Source organism: Leptonychotes weddellii, chromosome 16 (assembly GCF_054177405.1).
Source record: "Leptonychotes weddellii isolate Sample4059 chromosome 16, ASM5417740v2, whole genome shotgun sequence".
Classification (NCBI taxonomy): domain Eukaryota; kingdom Metazoa; phylum Chordata; class Mammalia; order Carnivora; family Phocidae; genus Leptonychotes; species Leptonychotes weddellii.
Window position 1 is genome coordinate 38880415 of NC_138384.1, and position 20235 is coordinate 38900649.

A 20235-nucleotide genomic window follows, 5' to 3' on the forward strand; every position below is an offset into this window, starting at 1 on the left:
AGGGCTGAATTTCATGGCTGTCTTTCTAGAAATTAGCTGAATATCTGCTTTGTAGTTGGGAATAGGCACCTTATAGCTATTAAGCAATTAAGTAGCACCTTTAGCTTCCCCCATAATCCAGTGACCTTTATGTCTTTCTGTACCTTTTCTGTAATTGCTCCTCTTTAATGACAGCTAGATATAAATTCTTAGACACTCACAGCAAAACCATTGTTAAAGAAATCTGGTTTCTTATTGCTATACATGGCGTATTATCTGTTAGTTTACTTGCAATGTGAGTAGGAAGACTATAGAGGTGTCTAGCTCCACATATCTATTTTAAAAGCTTATACAACGTATATGTTGCTGGGTTGAATCAACAGTTTGTTAAAACTCAAGTCGACACATTGAATTTACCGCAGCAGACATACTACCTTTTAATTGATTTATGATTAAAAGTTTAAAATACATGAATTTTGCATTTAATATTGGATGTATATCCTGGTTAGAAACTATTTTTCTTTTAGCAAAATAGCAAAATACCTAATAAAAGTATCTAATAAGTATGTATATAGTGTTTACTATGTACTAAGCACTCATCCAAGCACTTAACATTTATAAAATCAAACCTCACAGCAGTCCAATGGATAGATATAATACCTCCTTTTTACTGCTGAGAAAACTGAGGCCATAGCAACCCAGGTGGTAGAGGCAGGATTTGAAACCAGTGTTCTCAAATCATTACTTCCTCAAAAAAAAAAAAAAAAAAACCCAAAACAAAACCCAAAATCATTACTTCCTCTCAAGAAAGAGACTCTCTGTGAGTTTAAATTAAAATAAGACAATGTTCCTACTCCTCTGTTCTTTTTATTCTTTGTGATCCTGAAGTAACACTAATATGAATGTTTTTCAATCCCATTACTCCTCTTTGTTCTGAAGGCTCTATCAAGTTAATTCTTTCTTTATTATGTACCATTATGTTTTTTCAAGCAGGATGTTCCATTTCTAAGCCAGATGTGATTACCCTACTAGAGCAAGGGAAAGAACCCTGGATGGTTGTGAGGGATGAGAGAAGAAGAAGGAGCCTAGGTGAGTAAGTGCTAATCAGGCAGAGATGTGTGGTTATCTGTGTCTGCAGGCATAGCCTGCTGGTTGGGAAGGTAACACACCCCATAGATGTTGATAATGAAGAGAAAACCTGAAACCTGGGAAGAAAACTTAGATCTCAGCATGAGCCAGCAAAGAAATTTCATCTATACTTCCACTTACCACTTGTTTCTTCACTCCTCTATCTCCCTGTCATTTCAGTGGGGGGAAACTTCATAATGGCAACCATTTTACCTGTATTTTGGATCTAATTCATTTCTGGTTCATCTTTTATATATATATATTTCTCCATTGTTCTCTTTTCATGAAGTTTACATTGTAGTAAGGAAGTCATACAATACACAAATAAGCAAATGGATTAACAAATATCGTGAAATGATTAAGTTATGAAGAAATGTAAGTAGGGTAAGAATATGGAGAATTATGATGGATGAATGGAGTAACTTTAGATAAGGTGATCAGAGAAGAGGAACTAGTTGTAGGAAGCTCCAGCTAGTCAAAGATGGAATCATTTGACTATACACATAACTGCAATGTATTGTAACACATAAAATATGCTTAATTCCATAAATTCTTAGTGATACTAATAGCAAATTGTTCACCATTAGAAACTACTAGAGATTTAACTTATTTGGGAAATATAAAGGAAAAGAAGTATTCTTTATAAGAAGTATTTTTTATAAGAACTGTACCAATATTAGATAGAGGGATGTTTTTCTTAATAAAAGTATTCAGTGAATAAATGAAAGATGACAGAATTAGAATATTACCATTTTGGAACCCATAATGAACAACTGGATCTGGGCATTAAACATCAAATTAAACATTAAACTAACAACATCACAGAAATAGAGAAAATCAGACGTATTTCTTCTAATGAAAGGATACAGTATCACCTCTGAAGTAACTTTGCCAATAAAATTGGTCCTAAGTCTGATGAAGTTTCTAAAGCCAACTACCAATTTATGGGAAGAAGAAAGAGGAACATATGTTCTACTGCACCTTGGGATTATAGTCAGCAAAATTAAGAAATGGGCAACGCTATAGGGTCAAAAAACAGTTTCTTCAACAAATAAATTACAAGGGAAATCAAAAGAAAGCAAGAAAACCTTTAGATTAAAAGACATATAAAAGACCTGTCAGCCAGTTGTACTCTATGGACTTTTTGGGGGGATCAATTTACTGTTTTTAAATTGTTTAAAATTTTATGTTTGAGATTAGAAGTATAAACACTTATTTTTTATAATCTTAAAGAATTACTGTTCATTTTTTTAAAGGTTTGAATAATGGTATTATGATTAGAGATAAGTCCTTTAAGTAGAAAAAATTAGTATATGGGGTTTGCTTCAAATAATGTGAGGAAAGTGGATTGGGGTGTGCATAGGCCTGGATTGGGCACGGGTTGGTGGTGGTTGAGGCTGGGTCATAGACGCATGGATATTCATTATACTGTTCTACTTTTGTGTATTAGAGATACTCTGTAGTAAAGTTTTATTTTAAAGTTATTGGGAGATAAAAGGATAAGAAAATGAGAGGTGAGACAGTGGTGAAAATAAGTATATACAAGTCTTGGAGAAATTGTGCCATAAAAGCAGACACATGGGATACAGGAAATGCCTTTAAAATGTGAGGTATTAGAACATATTTATATGTTGATGGGAATGATTTCAAAGAGAGGAAAATTGATGGAGTAGAGAGATGGGATAATTTTGTAAGGAATGGCCTTCAGTAGATGGGAAGGAGTCGGAGCCAATTTAGGAAGAAAACCCATGCATATGACAAGGATATGGACACAGGTTGGTTGAATAATGGGAAGGGGAGAATACATATTTTTCTTTCAAATGCTTCTGATTTCTTGTTGAAATAAAGAGTAAGATTATCAGCAGAGTGTGAGGATTATTTAGCATTTTATTGGAATTCATTACGGATTATTCAGTATGTAGTCAGTATTGATTCTCAGAAATACAACTCTGTGGTCATAGGGTTTTAATATTTACAGATTTCTTAATACATTAACCCTGGTGTTAATGTGACTAAAACTGCCTCTGTCATAAATATGTATCCCATATCATCTTGTATCAACAAAAGAAAAAAGGTGATTAAAGACATCATACCTTAGGAAACGAATTAATTTTGTGACCAGGTAATATTCTCATTTTCTTTTTAATGAAAGCTGATACCCTGCAAATGGAAATAACATTTCTCCTTTTATATTGATCTAAGAGGGGCTAATATTTTGCTTGCACATTAGCATTTTTTACTAAAGTTCTTGATTCAGTAGAATCCAAACTAGTGTTTGGTTTATTAATTTTAAATGGTTACATATTTTACATATATCTTAAAAGTTGTAACATTAACATTTCTTACCATAGGCCAATCTTTTGATACTTAGTTTGGCCTTTTGTTTCATTGTAGGTCCAGCCAATTCCTTCTTGATTAGATCACAAATATAATGGGAAGGCTATTATTTCTAGTTTCAGTTTAAAGTAGAACAAGAACCTGAAGTATTCAATGTTGTTTTTATAGAAATGATTGTCTTAGTTGCTTGCAGTGATAAGAATTGGCATAAACAAATTTGGGAACAAATATGGCTGACTTTTTGTTTATACGGATCATAAGATTACAGCTCAGTGTTCATGCTGTAGTCTCCTAGGTGAGAATATTCAAAATGCAAGGTCTTAATCTGGCATATCTTTTAAGTGGCAGGGGCATATATGAGAGTGTCAGGTTCATTATATCCACATTGGGAATGTTTTGTTTTTGAATGGAAACCTCTACGTTTTATAGGATGAGTTTTTTTATTTTTTAAAGATTTTATTTTTAAGTAATCTCTCTACCCAATTTGGGGCTCAAACTTAAAACCCCGAGATCAAGAGTCACATGCTTCACCAACTGAGCCAGCCTGGGTCCCCTATAGGATGAATTTTATAACTTGTTCTACTTTGTGGGTTTTGTGTGTGTGTGTGTGTGTGTGTGTGTGAGAGAGAGAGGGTGAATATGGACATTTTATCTTATTTTTGTGTATATTTATATTTGTTTTGCTCATTTTCTGCTCATCTCCTTTATTACTGTTTTCATTGTTTAATGTTTCTTACATCAATTTGTATGGGCATTTATGCTGTCAACACTTTCTCATTTTTCTTGCAGATGTTTCAGCTTTATTTTTATTTTGACCATGACTTTTCCTTTTTTATGTTTTTTTTAATGACTTTCCTTTTACATTACTGGTCTTTACTTTTTAATTTACAAGTAAATCCTTTGAAATTACCATCTTATAACCTTTGTCCTACCTTTATGGCTGCCTACTTATTTGCTGTCATTATTATTTGGCTAATTACTGGTCATTTAATATATCATTTCCATCTTATTTGTGTTAAGCCTTAAATTGACTTTTTCCTGAAGATCCTTACAAAGTAGCCAAAGTTTTTTATTGCTTTCTTAGGTAGGGAAATGGAAACAGAGAGAAAGGGGAAGAGAGAGAAAGGGAAAGCGGGAGGAAAGAGGGAACTAAGGGGAAAAGGAAATACTCATTTACCTGTCTCTGCTCATATTTTATATACACTGTTTAAATCATTATTGCCTTTTAATGTTTTTAACATATCCTTTTTTTTTTTTTTTAAGAGAGAGAGCATGTGCATGTGGTTGGGGTGGGGAAGGGCAGAGGGAGAGAGAGAATCTTAAGCAAGCTCCATGTTCAGTGCAGAGCCTGACACAGGGCTTGAGCTCACAACCCTGAGATCATGACCTAAGCTGAAATCAAGAGTCAGACGCTTAACCGACTAAGCCACCCAAGCGCCCCAGTATATCCTTTTCTAAACAAACTTATTGAAACATAAATACATACCAAAAAACCTGAAATCATAAGCAAACAGCTTACTGAATTTTCACAAAGTAATCACACCCATCTGACTAGCACAGAAATAGAGGTTTGCTAGGATATTAGAAGATCCCTCCTAATTCCTTCCAGTCTTTCCTCCCCACCAAAATTAACCACTATCCTGACTTTTTTTTTTTCTTTAAGATTTTATTTATTTATTTGACAGAGAGACAGCGAGAGAGGGAACACAAGTAGTGGGAGAGGGAGAAGCAGGCTTCCCGCCGAGCAGGGAGCCTGATGCGGGGCTCGATCCCAGGACCCTGGGATCATGACCTGAGCCGAAGGCAGAAGCTTAACGACTGAGCCACGCAGGCGCCCCAATCACTATCCTGACTTTTAACAGCTTTTTACCATTTTCACACTTCATAAAAATGGAACTATACAGTATATATTCTTTCATGTTTGTCTTTGTTTACTCATCATTATGTTTGTGAGATTGATCTGTGCTGTTGCATGTACTTGTAGATTACTCATTTTCATTGCTATACAGTATTGTGTTGTGACAATATGTTTTAATTTGCATAGTAATTCTGATGAACATTTGGATTCTTTCCAGTTTGGGCATATTAAAAATAATGTTCCTGTATTACAGGTTCTTAAAAATACCATTTTCTTTTTGAAAAGTAGTGAACTCTTATTGTAAAAATTTTGAGAAAATATACATTTGAGAAAAATCTCTTTGCTCAGAATTTTATTAGCTTGTTACTATGATATAAACTCATTATTATGCCTGAAAAATCACTAAAATACTCCCTAGGTAGAACCTAAATGGCATTGGCTTTGAGGACTTTTGGGAGAATATAGAGAAGGGTATGAAGGAACAACAGGTTGAGTATTTGTAACATAGATGTGTGTAGTTATATAAACTGAAATAAAGATACTAAGTAGAACCTCTCACTACCTTGTGCAAACAGAGTTTACTCATGACTATGCAAAGTAGAAAATGAGCTGTAGTGGAGATACCTAAGTGAAAGTAGACAATAGGAAAGATAATCACTTGTAAAGAAATCACCATTTTTCATTTATATATTTGAGATAGCTTAGATGTGCTTTTGTTTCCCATCTGTATAGGAAGTAATAAAAAATATTTAATCAGTGTAATAAGGTATAAGATTAGCAGCAAGGGAACATATGCAAAAAATGTTAACTAATTATGAGAATTTAATAATTAATAGTTACTATATGCCATGGGTTTGTTATTCAGTGATAAATGAATTGTTTCTGCCCTTGGGAAAGTTTAAGGTAAGAAAATAAAGAGAATAAAAAAATAGGAGGGTGCCTGGGTGGCTCAGTTGGTTAAGCGACTGCCTTCGGCTCAGGTCATGATCCTGGAGTCCCGGGATCGAGTCCCGCATCAGGCTCCCTGCTCAGCGGGGAGTCTGCTTCTCCCTCTCCCGCTCCCCCCTCCTGTGCTCTGTCTCTAAAATAAATAAATAAAATCTTTAAAAAAAAATAGGAAAATTTATGAATATGTATGTAACAACAATATTGAAAAAGTGTTAAGAAACAAGGAACAGATTACTTGGATAGAAAGTAAAGGATATAAATTAGATGAAGTCAGCATGGGTCTGATTTTTAACATGGTACCTAAAGGATGAAAGGAACCCAACTATGTAGAGAATGCAAGTTGGCAGTTCTGGGAGATTTAATAGCCAGTGAAAAGTGCTAAGAAATGGAAAGATTATTACATATTCTAGGAGCTGAAGGGAGGTTAGTGGGATAGGAATATAGGGAACAAAGGGGACAATGACTTGAGATGATATGGTAAACAAAAGCCATGTTATTCATGGTAAGATGTTTGTACATTATTCTGATTAAAAGGAGTAATCATTTAAAAATTTAAATGAAGATTCTCAGACTTTGATCTGCACCCAAATACATGATTACTTTAGAGATTTTTAGCTCATTTACTTCAACTGAGCTTTATTTTCTATCGTTTTTTTTCTATTATAAAGTTTTTATTTGCTGGTTTACTTTTTCTAGAATAAGAAGATAGCATGTATTTATCTTGTTTTCTTTCAGATTTAGAATCCAGATATGACACTAAAAAGTTATTTCAAGAAAAGGATATTTATGAAATGAATTTATCTCAGTGGGAGATAATGAGAAGAATTAGAAGTTGTGGCCTTGAAGACTCCTTTATCAGAAAAGATTATAAATATAAAAAGTTTGAGGGACAAGAAGGTCCTCAAGAGGGATATTTCAGGCAAGTGAAAAAAATGCCCAGTTACAGAAAACTCACATCTCTTACTCTGTATCAGAGAATTCATAATAGAGAGAAACCCTACGAATGTGGGGACTGTGGGAAGGCCTTTAGAGTGCGCCAACAACTTACTTTCCATCAGAGAATTCACACTGGTGAAAAACCCTATGAATGTAAAGAATGTGGAAAAGCCTTTAGACAGTGTGCCCACCTTAGTCGACATCAGAGAATTCATACTTCTGACAAACTCCTCGAATGTAAAAAATGTGGAAAGATCTTTACATGTGGTGCAGATCTTCGAGTACATCAGAGAACTCATATTGGTGAGAAGCCCTATGAATGTAAGGAATGTGGGAAGGCCTTTAGAGTGCGAGGACAACTTAATCTCCATCAAAGGATTCATACTGGTGAGAAACCCTATGAATGTAAGGAATGTGGGAAGACCTTTAGACAGTATGCACACCTTACACGACATCAGAGACTTAATATTGCTGAGAAGTGCTATGAATGTAAGGACTGTGGGCAGGCTTTTTTGTGTAGTACAGGCCTCAGAGTACATCACAAACTTCATACTGGTGAAAAACCCTATGAATGTAAGGAATGTGGAAAGGCCTTCAGAGTGAGACAACAACTCACTCTCCATCAGAGAATCCATACTGGTGAGAAACCCTATGATTGTAAAGAATGTGGGAAGACCTTTAGTCGTGGTTATCATCTGACCCTCCATCAGAGAATTCATACTGGTGAGAAACCTTATGAATGTAAGGAATGTCAAAAGTTCTTCCGTCGTTACTCAGAACTTATTTCACATCAGGGTATTCATATTGGAGAGAAACCCTATGATTGTAAGGAATGTGGGAAGACCTTTAGACTGTTCTCACAACTTACTCAACATCAGAGTATTCATTTTGGTGAGAAACCTTATAAATGTAAGGAATGTGAGAAGACTTTTAGACTGCTATCACAACTTACTCAACATCAGAGTATTCATACTGGTGAGAAACCCTATGACTGTAAGGAATGTGGAAAGGCCTTTAGACTTCATTCATCCCTTATTCAACATCAGAGAATTCATTCTGGTGAAAAACCGTACAAATGTAAGGAATGTAAAAAAGCATTTAGACAACATTCCCATCTTACCTACCATCAGCGAATTCATAATGTAACTAAATAATTATAGGAAAGCCTTCCACTGTGAATTTTGTGTTAAGGGGCATTAAAAGATAAATTCTAGGGGAAGTTTTTGAATATAGGAATCCCTTTTGCTTCATGCTTACAGCTAAGCTAAATAAGAGGTTTTATTTGAAGGAAAGGATATATTAATTTCATGAATTTATAGAAGCCTTTCCTCAGCATTAAAAACCATGTTAAACTTCAGGAAACTTGTTCTAGAAAGAAACTCTTAAAGGAGTAAATATAGAAGAGCTTTTGATCTTATTATATCACCTCTATCTTCCCATCTTCTTCCCATCTGTATAATATACATACGGAGGTTGCTAGGACACTACTCATTCCAAAAATGATAATTGAAAGGAAAGTCATTTAGCCTGCATTTCCTATTGAACTGTATTTTAGGGCAACTAGAAGTTGATGAGTTAAAGTTCTTTTGTTAGAGTTTTGCAGCACACAATGAAATAATGGATCTAGGCACAATTCTCAGTAAAGGTTAAGACCAGTGTAGGTACCCACTGATCGATTTTAATCTCATGAAAAATAGGAAAAAACACCTTGTGCCCCCTAATGTGTTACAATAAGGCTTATGCATCTTGCCCAAAAATATTGAACCTGAATCTAAGCATCAAGATCTAACTTCCACTTTAGAGAAAATTTAGGGAACAGAAGAACATGACACAAGAAGCAGTTAAACTAATCTAAAATGTGGGTAATTCTACAAGAGGAATAACCTGGGTTCTCAAACAATAAAATGGCACTGAAAAAGGGGAGGCGGAACTCTCAGATATTAAGAGAGTCTGAAGAAATGCATACCAATCAAATGCAATGAATTAGATTCACAAGTTGAACAAACATGTAAAAAGGACATTTTTATGACAATTAGGGAAATGGGAGTATTGACAGTATTAGATAATATTTAAAAATTATGTTTTTGTTAGGTGTGATAATAGCATCGTGGTTATGTAAAAAGGTAAGTTTATACACAAGATGATAATGATGTCTGGAACTTTTTAAAAATGCTCATGCAAAAGGAAAATAAGGATGGATACAAAGTAATGGTAAGATGAGTCTTGGGTACATGGTTTTTGTTTATTTTGTTTTTGCTATTTTCTCTACTTTTATGTATTTCAGTTTTCCCGTAATATTATTTTAAAGGTAAAATTAGCTATGGAATTATAACCCAATTGAAGTAAATGATTTTTTTTAAATGACTACATATCAAAATTTGTGGATGTTGTCAAAGCTCTGCACATTGGGATATTAAATATGCTATACCATATTTGGGAAATAAAAATCGAGGGTCCAGATTTTATCTAGTTCACCTATTGCTACCTCTGTTATCATGCCTGTCCCACAGTACTTCATATGTTTAAAGAATGAGTTTAAAAAGCAATTACTACAACCAAATATGGAAATTAATGGAATAGACCTTCATTGTCTAATAAGATAGTTGCCAGCAGTATGTTGAGCACTCAAAATTGAGCACTTGAATTGTGGCTAGTTCGAATTAAAATGGTGGTAAGTGTAAAATACACATGAGGTTTTGAAGATTTAGTTTTTTTAAAAGAATGTAATATAATCTGTTTCTCCCAACATTTCTCTGCTGTGATACTCAGTGGGTTGCATTATTACATAATACAGAACCCAATTTCAGTGTCTTTCTGCTCCCAAGTAGCATGTTTGAATACTGAGGTCTTGGTTCTACCCTGAGTCATGCTTCCCGCCCCTCTCATGAAACACAGGTAACCTGTGTTTGCAGCTGAGTAGTTTTCTCAGACTGTTTTTAGCTCGTAGATGTTTTGGGATCCCAAGGCCCTTTCACCCTGTACTACGTCTGTCCCATTAAGTTCAAGCTTGCAATGCTGCAAGTAGTACACTTGTCTTAAAAACTGTATTTTCAACGAATTTTATTAGGGTTCACTCAGACAAAAGATCAACAGGCTTTTTTCTCTGTATTGGGCTCCCTATGAGGCTGCTGTGGAAAAATGACTGAAATTCTTAGAAGCCCTGTTGTATCACAGAAAGGATAATAACGTTCATCCTTATTCTGAGACTACATTTGGAGGACAGTACCATATATTTGATTTTTTTTTCCCTCTCAGGCCCAATCATAACTTTGAAAACACTTTGCTATCTGGAAACACTGCCATGGAACCCTTTATATATCCTTGAAATTCTACTTGAAATATGCACCAGTTGATATAATGAGTAAAATGTGATTTTTCTCTTTTCCTCTGTTACGATGGATTATCTTCAATGAATTTCCAAATATTGACCAAGCCTTACATCACTGGAATAAACTCCATTTGTTTGTAGTGCATACTTCACATATATGTAGTGCATAAATATATTGCTGGATTTGCTGTGACTGCTATGATGTGCTAATATTTTGTTGAGGTTTTTTTTGTTTTGAGGATTTTTGCATCAGTGTTCATGAGGATTACTGGCCTGTAGTTTTCTTTTATTCAACTGTCTTTGCCTCATTTTGCTAACATGGTGACGGAGGCCTCGTAAAATGGGTTTCGAAGTATTGCCTCCTTTCAGTTTCTGGAAGAGGTAGTGTAGAATCACTATTATTTAAATGTTTGGTAGAATTTTCCAGTGAAACCATTTGGGCCTTGAAATGGACTGAATGTATCCCCTCAAAATTCATGTGTTGACATCCTAACCCCTAATGTGATGACAGGAAGTGGAGCCTTTTGGAGGTAATTAAGTGATGATGATGGATCCCTCCTGATTGAGATTAGTCCCCTTATCAAAAGGATCCCAGAGAGCTCTCTTAGACTTTTCTGTCATGGGAGGACACAAGAAAATGGCAGTCTTTATTTTGGAAGAGGGTTCTTGCCAGAAACTGACCGTGCTGGCACACTGATGTCAGACTTGCAGCCTCAAGGAGTGTGAGAAATTTGTTTATAAACCACCCAGTCTATTGTACTGTATTATAGCAGCCCAAAATGAGTAAGACAAAAATTGGTACCAGAAGTGGGGTGTTAATGTAACAAATACCTAAAAATGTGGAAGTGGCTTTGGAATTGAATAATAGGTAAGGGCTGGGAGAGTTTTTAGGTGCATGCAAAAAATAAGGACATTAATGGTGATTTTGATGATGCTCAGAAAAGAAAGAGCTGAAAGAAAACTTCAATCTTAGAGAATATATTATTGACAGAATGTTGGTAGAAATACGGATGTTAAAGGCAGTACTGATGAGGTCTCGGATGGAAGTGAGAAACATGTTATTGGAAACTGGAGGAAAGGCAGTTGTTTTTATAAAGTGAAAAGAACTTGGTGAAATTATGTTCCGTGTAATGTTTTGTGGGAAGTAGAACTTGTGAGTAATGAAATTGAAGGTGTGGCTTGGCTCCTTCTGGCTGATTATAATAAAATGTAAGAAGAGAGAAATGACTTAACAATGGAATTTTTGAAACAGGTATTTGGAAAATTTTTAGCTGAATAGTTAATTGGTGTTAAAATGCTATTAAAGTGAGTGCATTGATGGGGCGCCTGGGTGGCTCAGGCGTTAAGTGTCTGCCTTCGGCTCAGCTCATGATCCCAGGGTCCTGGGATCGAGCTCCGCGGGAGGCCTGCTTCTCCCTCTCCCACTCCCCCTGCTTGTGTTCCCTCTCTCGCTGTGTCTCTCTCTGTCAAATAAATAAAATCTTAAAAAAAAAAATAATAAAGTGAGGGCATTGATTGGGAAAGAATGGGATCCTGTAAGATGGCATGGGGACAAGTGGGAAGGCTCTGATGTAGCTGGGCCATTGAGCTCCTAAATTCTGAGTCTTCCTTACCAGTGGAAGCAGCCTCATCAGCAGAAGTGGCCTTTCCACTCCTCGTGGCAGTGGCATCCCCACCCACAGTGGCATCAGCCTTTATATTCCCATCTTACGGAATTAACTATGCATTGCCTAAAGAAACTGTAATGACCTCCGTTGAGGCAGTGGCCATGCAAGGCAATAGAAGCCCCCACAACCACCCCCTTTTGTTTGCAGACCTATCACTAGACTCAAGTCCTAGCAGGCTCCTAAAAGTGCAGTGCAGAGTGTGACCCATGAGGAAGGGGTGCTACAGTCAAAAAGAACTACTTGAGTTTTCTAACTTATACAGACAAATCCGGGGAACAAGTGTGGAAATGGATACAGTGTTTGGCATTATAGTGGAAGGAAGATGATTGGAAATTTGGGCAGTGAAATCTGGGGAAGAGATAGGTGGATAGACCTCTCTGAATCAGGGCAAAAAAATTGAAGATACCCATGTCCCATATAAATGGGAGACCTCAGCAAAGGATTTTAATAATCAAGTAGATGGAATGGCCTGTTCTGTGGCTAACGACTTTTTCCCCCAGCCACCCCTGTCATTGTCCAATGGGCTTGTGAACAAAATGGTCATTTTGGCAGGGATGAAGATTATGCCTGTGATCAGCAACATGGACTTCCACTCACCAAGGCTGACCTGGCTATGGCCATTGCTGAGTGCTCAATCTGCCAGCAACAGAAACAAACACTGAACTCCCCAGTATAGCACCATTCCCTGGAGTGTTGAGCCAGCTACCTGGAAGCAGGTTGGTTACATTAGACCATCATGGAAGAGGCAGCATCTTAATCTTACTAGAATAGAAACTCTGGATGTGGATTTACTTTCCCTACATGCAAAGCTGATAAAACTACCATCCATGGACTTACAGAATGCCGTATCCACTGTCATGGTATTCCTCACAGCATTACTTCTGATCAGGGAACTGACTTCACAGCAAAGTAAGTGCAATAGTGGGTCCATGCTGATGAAATTCACTGGTCATATGTTTCCCATCATCCTGAAGCAGTTGGCCTGGTAAAATGATGGAATGACACTTTGAAGACTCAGTTATAGCACCAGCTGGGTATCAAAACGTTGCAGGCTGAGGCAGCATTCTCTGGAAGTCTGTATATGCCCTGAATCAGCATCTGATATATGGTTGTTTCTCCAATATCCAAGATTCAGGGATATGGGGGTCAAGGAGTGGTGTGAGATAATAGAAAATACATATATTGGTCTTTGCTCCTGGTTCCTGGCACAGAGCTTCTAAAACTTGTAATTTCCCAAGTAATAACACTAGGAGCATCTCTTGTTCTAATACTTGGTCTTGGACCTGGTTGCTGACACAGGGCTCTTGAAACGTTTGTGATTTCCTGGGTGATAGAAGTGCCTTTTGTTCTCATGAGGCAACTCTGGGTGGGCTACTGGATGGCTTCCAGTTGAGGACTGGCCCCTGAAAAGACCAAACCATGATTAGATGCTTGGAATTTTCAGCCCAGCCCTTTTCCCTTCTCTTGCGAAGTGGGGAGGGCTGGAAATGGGGTTAATGATCCATTGTGCCTAAATGATGAAGCCTCCATAAAAATCCCCAAGCTATAGGGTTCAGAGGGCTTTTAGGTTGCAAACATATCCCCACCAAAAGTGTGATGCACCCTAATTCCATGGGAATGGAAGTTCTTGTGCTTGGGGTACTCTAAGACTTTACCCTATGTATCTCTTCATCTGGCTTTTCATCTGTATCCCTTATCATACCCTTTAATAAACTGGTAAATGTGTTTCCCTGAGTTCCATGAGTTACTCTAGCAAATTAATTGAAATGGAGGAGAAGGTCATAGGAACATTCAATTTGTAGCCAAATCGGACAGAAGTTGTGGGTAACTTGGACACCTACTACTTGCAGTTGGCATCTAAAGAGGGGAGCAGTATTATGGGACTGAACCTTTAGCCTGTGGTATGATACTGTCTCCAGGCAGATAGTGTTAGAATTGCGTTAAATTGTAATACATCCAGGTGGTGTGGAGAATTACTTGGGGAAAAGGCCCACACATTTGGTGATCAGAAGTGTCAAAAGTGAGTGTTCTGTATGAGTAGTAAAGGAGACAAAAAGGGAAGAAACACATAGTAGGGGAAAACTGTGGGTTTTCCTTTACAGGTGGAAATGGGAATAATACCACTCACTATTACCCCCGTTGACCCACTAGCAAAATTTTTGCTTCCTGTTCCCATGACTTGATGCCCTGCTGGCCTGGAGGTCTTAGATCCAGAAGGCGGACTGTTTCCATCAGGAGGCACAACAATAATTCCAGTGAACTGAAAGTTAATACTGCCACCCAGCCACTTTGGCTTCCTCATACCTCTGATTCAACAGGCAAAGAATAGAGTTACAGTGTTGGCTGGGGCCATTAATCCTGACTATTAAGGAGAAATTGGGCTACTCCTCCACAGTGGAGGTAAGGAAGAGTATGTGTGGAATACAGAAGATCCCTTAGGGTGTCTATTAGTATTACTATGGCCCTGTGATTAAGATCAGTGGCAAACAACAACCCTTTCCAGTCAGGACTACTGATGACCCAGACCCTTGAAGCATGAAGTTTATGTCACTCCACCAGGTAAAGAACCATGATCATGTGACCAGTTATAGAAATGAGGAATGTAATGTCATGAGTATTCCTCATTTTGTTATGAACATGTGATTGCTTAGCCTTGTATTCTTCCCTTTCTTATTCCCTTATCATGTAGCTTTACATCATAGTATTCAAGCATTAACTTTATATAATATATTATTATTAATTTGCTGATAGATTTCTGTTTGGTATGTAATTTTATATCATCGTGCCTTGTCAAGGGGAGTAATCAACTGAGGCTTGAAAACTTCAATTTTTTATGTTCTATTATTTATTGGACAATTTCTTCCCTCATCATTGTTTCCAGTTGCCTGCTTCTGAAATACCTATATATGTGTATTATGTATAATACATATTTATAAATATATACTTACTATATGTAAATCTAGTATGTACAGAGACAGGAAAATGGCATAGAATACCATGCTATTATAATTATTGTTCCCTTTTTTTTTTAGATTTTATTTATTTGACAGAGACAGAGAGGGAACACAAGCAGGGGGAGTGGGAGAGGGAGAAGCAGGCTTCCCACTGAGCAGGGAGCCCGATGCGGGGCTCGATCCCAGGACCCTGGGATCATGACCTGAGCCGAAGGCAGACGCTTAACCGACTGAGCCACCCAGGCGTCCCTATTGTTGCTGTTTTAATGTCCTTTATATTTATTTTATTATTTTTTAAAGATTTTATTTATTTATTTGAGACAGAGAGGGAGAGAGAGAGCACATGAGTGGTGGGGAGGGGCAGAGGAGGAAGGAGAAGCAGACTCCCTGCTGAGCAAGGAACCCACCCTGGGGCTCAATCCCAGGACCCTGAGATCATGACCTGAGCTGAAGGCAGATGCTTAACCAACTGAGCTACCCAGGTGCCGCAAGTTTAGCTTTTCTAATAATGCATGTAGTAATTTCTCACCATGGTCTTAATTTTGCTTTTTTAATAATGGCTAGTGATACTGAGTATTATTTCGTGTACTTATTTGTCATCCGCGAATCCTCTGCTGAAGTATCTCTTCATGCCTTTTGCCCATTTGCTAAATATATTTTTTTGTTGTTTTTTTTTACTGTTGAGTTTAGGGTGATTTATGTATTCTAGATATGAGTCATTTGTTGAATTATCTGGATTTGTTGGATTTCTGGTTGGTATGCAGATATTCTCTCCCAGTCTATAGCTTTTCATTCATTTAATGGTGTCTTAACAGAGCAAACATTTTAAATATTAATGATATCCAATATATTCATTTTTTCTTTTTCATCATGTTTTTGGTGTCATGTGTGATGTCATGCCACTACCAAGAATTAGGTCAAAAATATCTTCTCATGTTATCTTCTAAAAATTTTATACTTTTACAGTTTACATTTAAATCTACTATTCTTATGAGTTAAATTTTGGACATGATGTGATTCAGGTAGAGATTATTTTGCCTATATATATCCAATTACTCCACCATTTGTTGAAAAGACTATCCATCTTCCATTGTATTGCTTTTGCATTTTTGTCAAAAACCTGTCAGCCAAACTTGTGTGGGGCTATTTCTTTATCCTCTGTTCTGTTCCATTGACTTATATATCCAGTCCTTGCCACTATCATACAGTTCATTATTAGCTATGTAGTTAACCTTAAAATTGGGTAGAGGCATTCCTCTCCAAATAAATTTTAGAATGTTTTATAAAAAGTCTTGCTGATATTTTGATAGGAATTGTGTTTAATTCTGTATATTAGTTTGGGAAGAACTGACGTTTGTACTATGTTGAACTTCCAATCTATGAACAAGGAGTATCTCTCCCTTTATTTAGATCTTTGATTCCTTTCATTAGTGTCATGTATTTTCCTGCACACAAGTGCCGTACCTGTTTTGATTTGCACCTAAGTATTTAATTCTCGAAGCAGTTGTATATGATATTGTATTTTTAATTTGTTTCCATGTGTTCATTGCTAGTAAATAAAAATACAATAGATTTTTGTGTGTTGATCCAGTATCTTGTGACCCTGCTAAAACCACTTGTTTCTAGGTGTTCATATGTTACTTGGGATTTTTCTTTTTTTTTAAAGATTTTATTTATTTATTTGAGACAGAGAATGAGAGACAGAGAGCATGAGAGGGAGGAGGGTCAGAGGGAGAAGCAGACTCCCCGCCGAGCAGGGAGCCCGATGCGGGACTCGGTCCTGGGACTCCAGGATCATGACCTGAGCCGAAGGCAGTCGCTTAACCAACTGAGCCACCCAGGCGCCCCGAGATTTTTCTGTATAAACCATCATGTTATCTGCAAAAGGGAACAGTTTTAGGTACTCCTTTCTGAGCTGTATGTATTTTAATCCCTATTCTACCTTATTGTCCTGACTAGAATTTCCAATATTATGCTAAGTAGCAGTGGTAAGACTGGATATCCTTGCCTTATTCCCAGTCTTAAAGTATTCACTCATTCATCCTTAAGTACGATATTAACTGTAGACTTGTAAATATTCTTTACCAAGTTGAGGAAGTTCCCCATTTATTCCTATTTCTCAGAGTTGGTTTTTTTTTTTATTATGAATGAGTTATGAAGTTTGCCAAATATGTTTTCAACATCAAGTGATACAATCAAGTAATTTTCTTTTTTAGTCGGTTAATATCACATTGATTTTCAACAGTTTTGTATGCATAGAATAAACCTACTTGGCATGGTGAATATAATTCTTTATATGCTGCAATTAATTCTACCTGTTAGTATTTTGCTAGGGAGTTTTACAACCATATTCATGAGGCTTACTGATCTGTAGTTTTATTTTTTTGATTGTCCAGTTTTGGTATAAAGTTAATGCTGGCTTCATAGAATGAACACTGGCTTTTGTTAACATTACTACTCTGGTTCATAAGTGACCCTACTGTTTCTAGAAGAGATTGTGTATAATTGGAGTTAATTCTTCTTTAAATGTCTGGTAGTTCAACTGCTGATCACATGGAAATCTAAGAGTTTGTAGAATTCTTCAGTGAAACCATCTGAGCCTGGAGATTTCATTTTTGGAAGATTTTAAATTATTATTATTATTAAATTATAAATTCAGTTCTTAATAGGGCTCTTCAAATTATCTATTTCATAATGAGTAGTGGTAGTTTGTTTTTTCATTAAATTGGTCTACTTAATCAGATTCATTTGTGTAGAGTTGTTTTTCTTATATTTATGTCTTTGAGTCTGCAGGATGCCTAGGTGCTATCCCTTGTTTCATTCCTTTATTAGTAATTTGTGTCTCCTTTTTTTGTCAATCTTGCTAAAAATTAGTTCATTTTATTGATCTTTTCAAAAAATCAGCTTTTTGTTTCATTGATTTCCATTGTTTTTGTCCAGTTTCATTGGTTTTTGCTCCTATCTATATCATTTGATTCCTTCTGCTTGCTCTGGTTTTATTTTGCTCTTATTTTTCTAGTTTCTTAAGATGGGTTCTTAGATTATTGAAGCTTCTCTTTTTTTTTTTTTTTTTAAGATTTATTTATTTGACAGAGAGAGACACAGCGAGAGAGGGAACACAAGCAGGGGGATTGAGAGAGGGAGAAGCAGGCCTCCCGCTGAGCAGGGAGCCCGATGCGGGGCTCGATCCCAGGACCCTGGGATCATGACCTGAGCCGAAGGCAGACACTTAACGACTGAGCCACCCAGGCGCCCCGAAACTTCTCTTTTTTAATGCCAGCATTTAGTGTTATATATTTCCCTGTCAGCACTGCTTTAGCTGAATTCCACAAATTTTGATATGTTGTATTTTCATCAGTTCAATGTGTTTTTTTTTTTAATTTCCCTTGAGACTTCCTTTTAAAACCCATTGATTACTTAGAAACAGGTATAGTGCCCAAATACTTTGAGATATTCCTGTTTGTTACTTTTCTGCTGTTGATTTCTAGTTTGATTCCATTGCAGTCACAGAGCACATTCTGTATTATTCCAATTCTTTTAAGGTTTGTTAATTGGTATATCTTGGCATATGGTCCACAAGCACATGAAAAGAATGTGTATATTCTGTTCTTGGTGGAGTGTTCCATAAAAATTGATTATATCCTGTTAATGGTGTTCAGTTTTTCTATATCCTTGCTGATTTTGTCTTGTCCTTTCTGTTCCTACTAAATATTTTTGCTCTGAAGTATAAATTCCCTAAATTAATTAATGTACTTATTAATTAATTTATTTTTTAGAGGTGAGGGAGGGGCAGAGGGAGAGAGAGAATCTTAAGGGGGCTCCATGCCCAATGTGGAGCCTAACACAGGGCTGGATCTCACAACCCTGAGATCATGACCTCAGCCAAAATCAAGAGTCAGATATTTAACTGACTGAGCCACTCAGGCAGCCCAAGGGTAAGATGATAGACACTGTTAAAGGTATGTCCATGTTCTTTATAATCATAACTTTTTTTTTTTTAAAGATTTTATTTATTTATTTGACAGAGAGCACAAGTAGGCAGAGAGGCAGGCAGAGGGAGAGGGAGAAGCAGACTCCCCGCTGAGCAGGGAGCCCAACGCGGGGCTTGATCCCAGGACTTCAGGATCATGACCTGAGCCGAAGGCAGCCGCTTAACCGACTGAGCCACCCAGGTGCCCCTATAATCATAACATTTCTCACTGGAATGAATCTTCATGTTGAGCAAAATCTGAGCCACAACTAAAAGTTTCCCCACATTCCTTATATTCATAAGATTTACTGCTATTGTGAATTCTTTAATTCAGAGTAGTAAATGGATGTTTTCTACGTGTTGACATTTTTTCTATAGATAGTTTTCATTTGACAAAATATCTTCCTTCAGTTCCCTGTTGACCCTCAAACTCACTTTTGCTCTGCTATTCATTTCTCAAAATAGACCTTTAAGACCAAGAGTTTTACTTTTTTCTCTTATCTCCCATTAGAATAAACTGATTTCATAAGTGTTCCTTTATGGAGGTAACTTTTTGGTCTTATACCTGGAGAATAAGCCTGAAAGAAAACAAAAAAGCAAATAAAGATTATTTTCCAGTAGCCAGCAAAATGTACAATTTCTATCTTAAAAATAGGAAACAAAATGAAAACAATTCTTAGCAGAAGTAAATGACTTAAGGAACTTTACAATATAGCTAGGTAGCTTGAAATCAGAACAATATGAGCTTGGAGAACTATAAGAGATTATGTAAGATTGTGGTGATCTGAAATTTAGGTGTGGATCAGAATCATCTGGGGAACTTCTTACCAATCCTGCTATTTAGGTACCACCCCAGACCAAGTGAGTCAAACCTACAGGAGTTATTGGGCATCTAAACTTTTAAAAACCTCACTAGATGATTCTGATATAAATCAAAGTTTAGGAATCCCCCTTTAACAATTTTAATAAAAGTTTACTCTTAGAATAAAATCCAAACATGTTTCCATAGAACATAATACGGCTTTTGCTTACCTAAAGACCTTTTTTGAAGGAACTGTCCTCATTACTGTCTTAAGATGCTTGCTTCTGCAACTTCTTCCTAGAAACATCACCAAAGGCAAGGGAAGCAA

The 20235-nt window shown here is 36.6% G+C and overlaps 1 protein-coding gene and 1 long non-coding RNA gene across 26 annotated transcripts in view; one reads left to right on the forward strand and one right to left on the reverse strand.

The window, feature by feature from the left end:
- The window catches only part of LOC102748329 (uncharacterized), a 51924-nt gene extending 33140 nt beyond the window's left edge, over positions 1-18784 (forward strand). For 16 of the 20 annotated variants that reach the window (XM_031026091.2, XM_081807532.1, XM_081807530.1 and 13 more), the window contains 2 exons: positions 970-1068; positions 6986-18784. In XM_031026091.2, the coding sequence (XP_030881951.1) occupies positions 970-1068; positions 6986-8340 (1454 nt within the window). In that variant the 3' untranslated portion in view covers positions 8341-18784. The remainder of the gene's footprint in view (positions 1-969; positions 1069-6985) is intronic. The other 4 variants (XM_081807536.1, XM_031026097.2, XR_014141010.1 and 1 more) reach the window with 3 other exon arrangements.
- LOC145717654 (uncharacterized) overlaps positions 18187-20235 on the reverse strand; it is an 18169-nt gene continuing 16120 nt past the window's right edge. For 5 of the 6 annotated variants that reach the window (XR_014141018.1, XR_014141015.1, XR_014141014.1 and 2 more), the window contains 2 exons: positions 20138-20204; positions 18187-19683 (listed from right to left, as the gene is read on the reverse strand). This is a non-coding gene — a long non-coding RNA (uncharacterized LOC145717654). The remainder of the gene's footprint in view (positions 19684-20137; positions 20205-20235) is intronic. The other variant, XR_014141013.1, reaches the window with a different exon arrangement.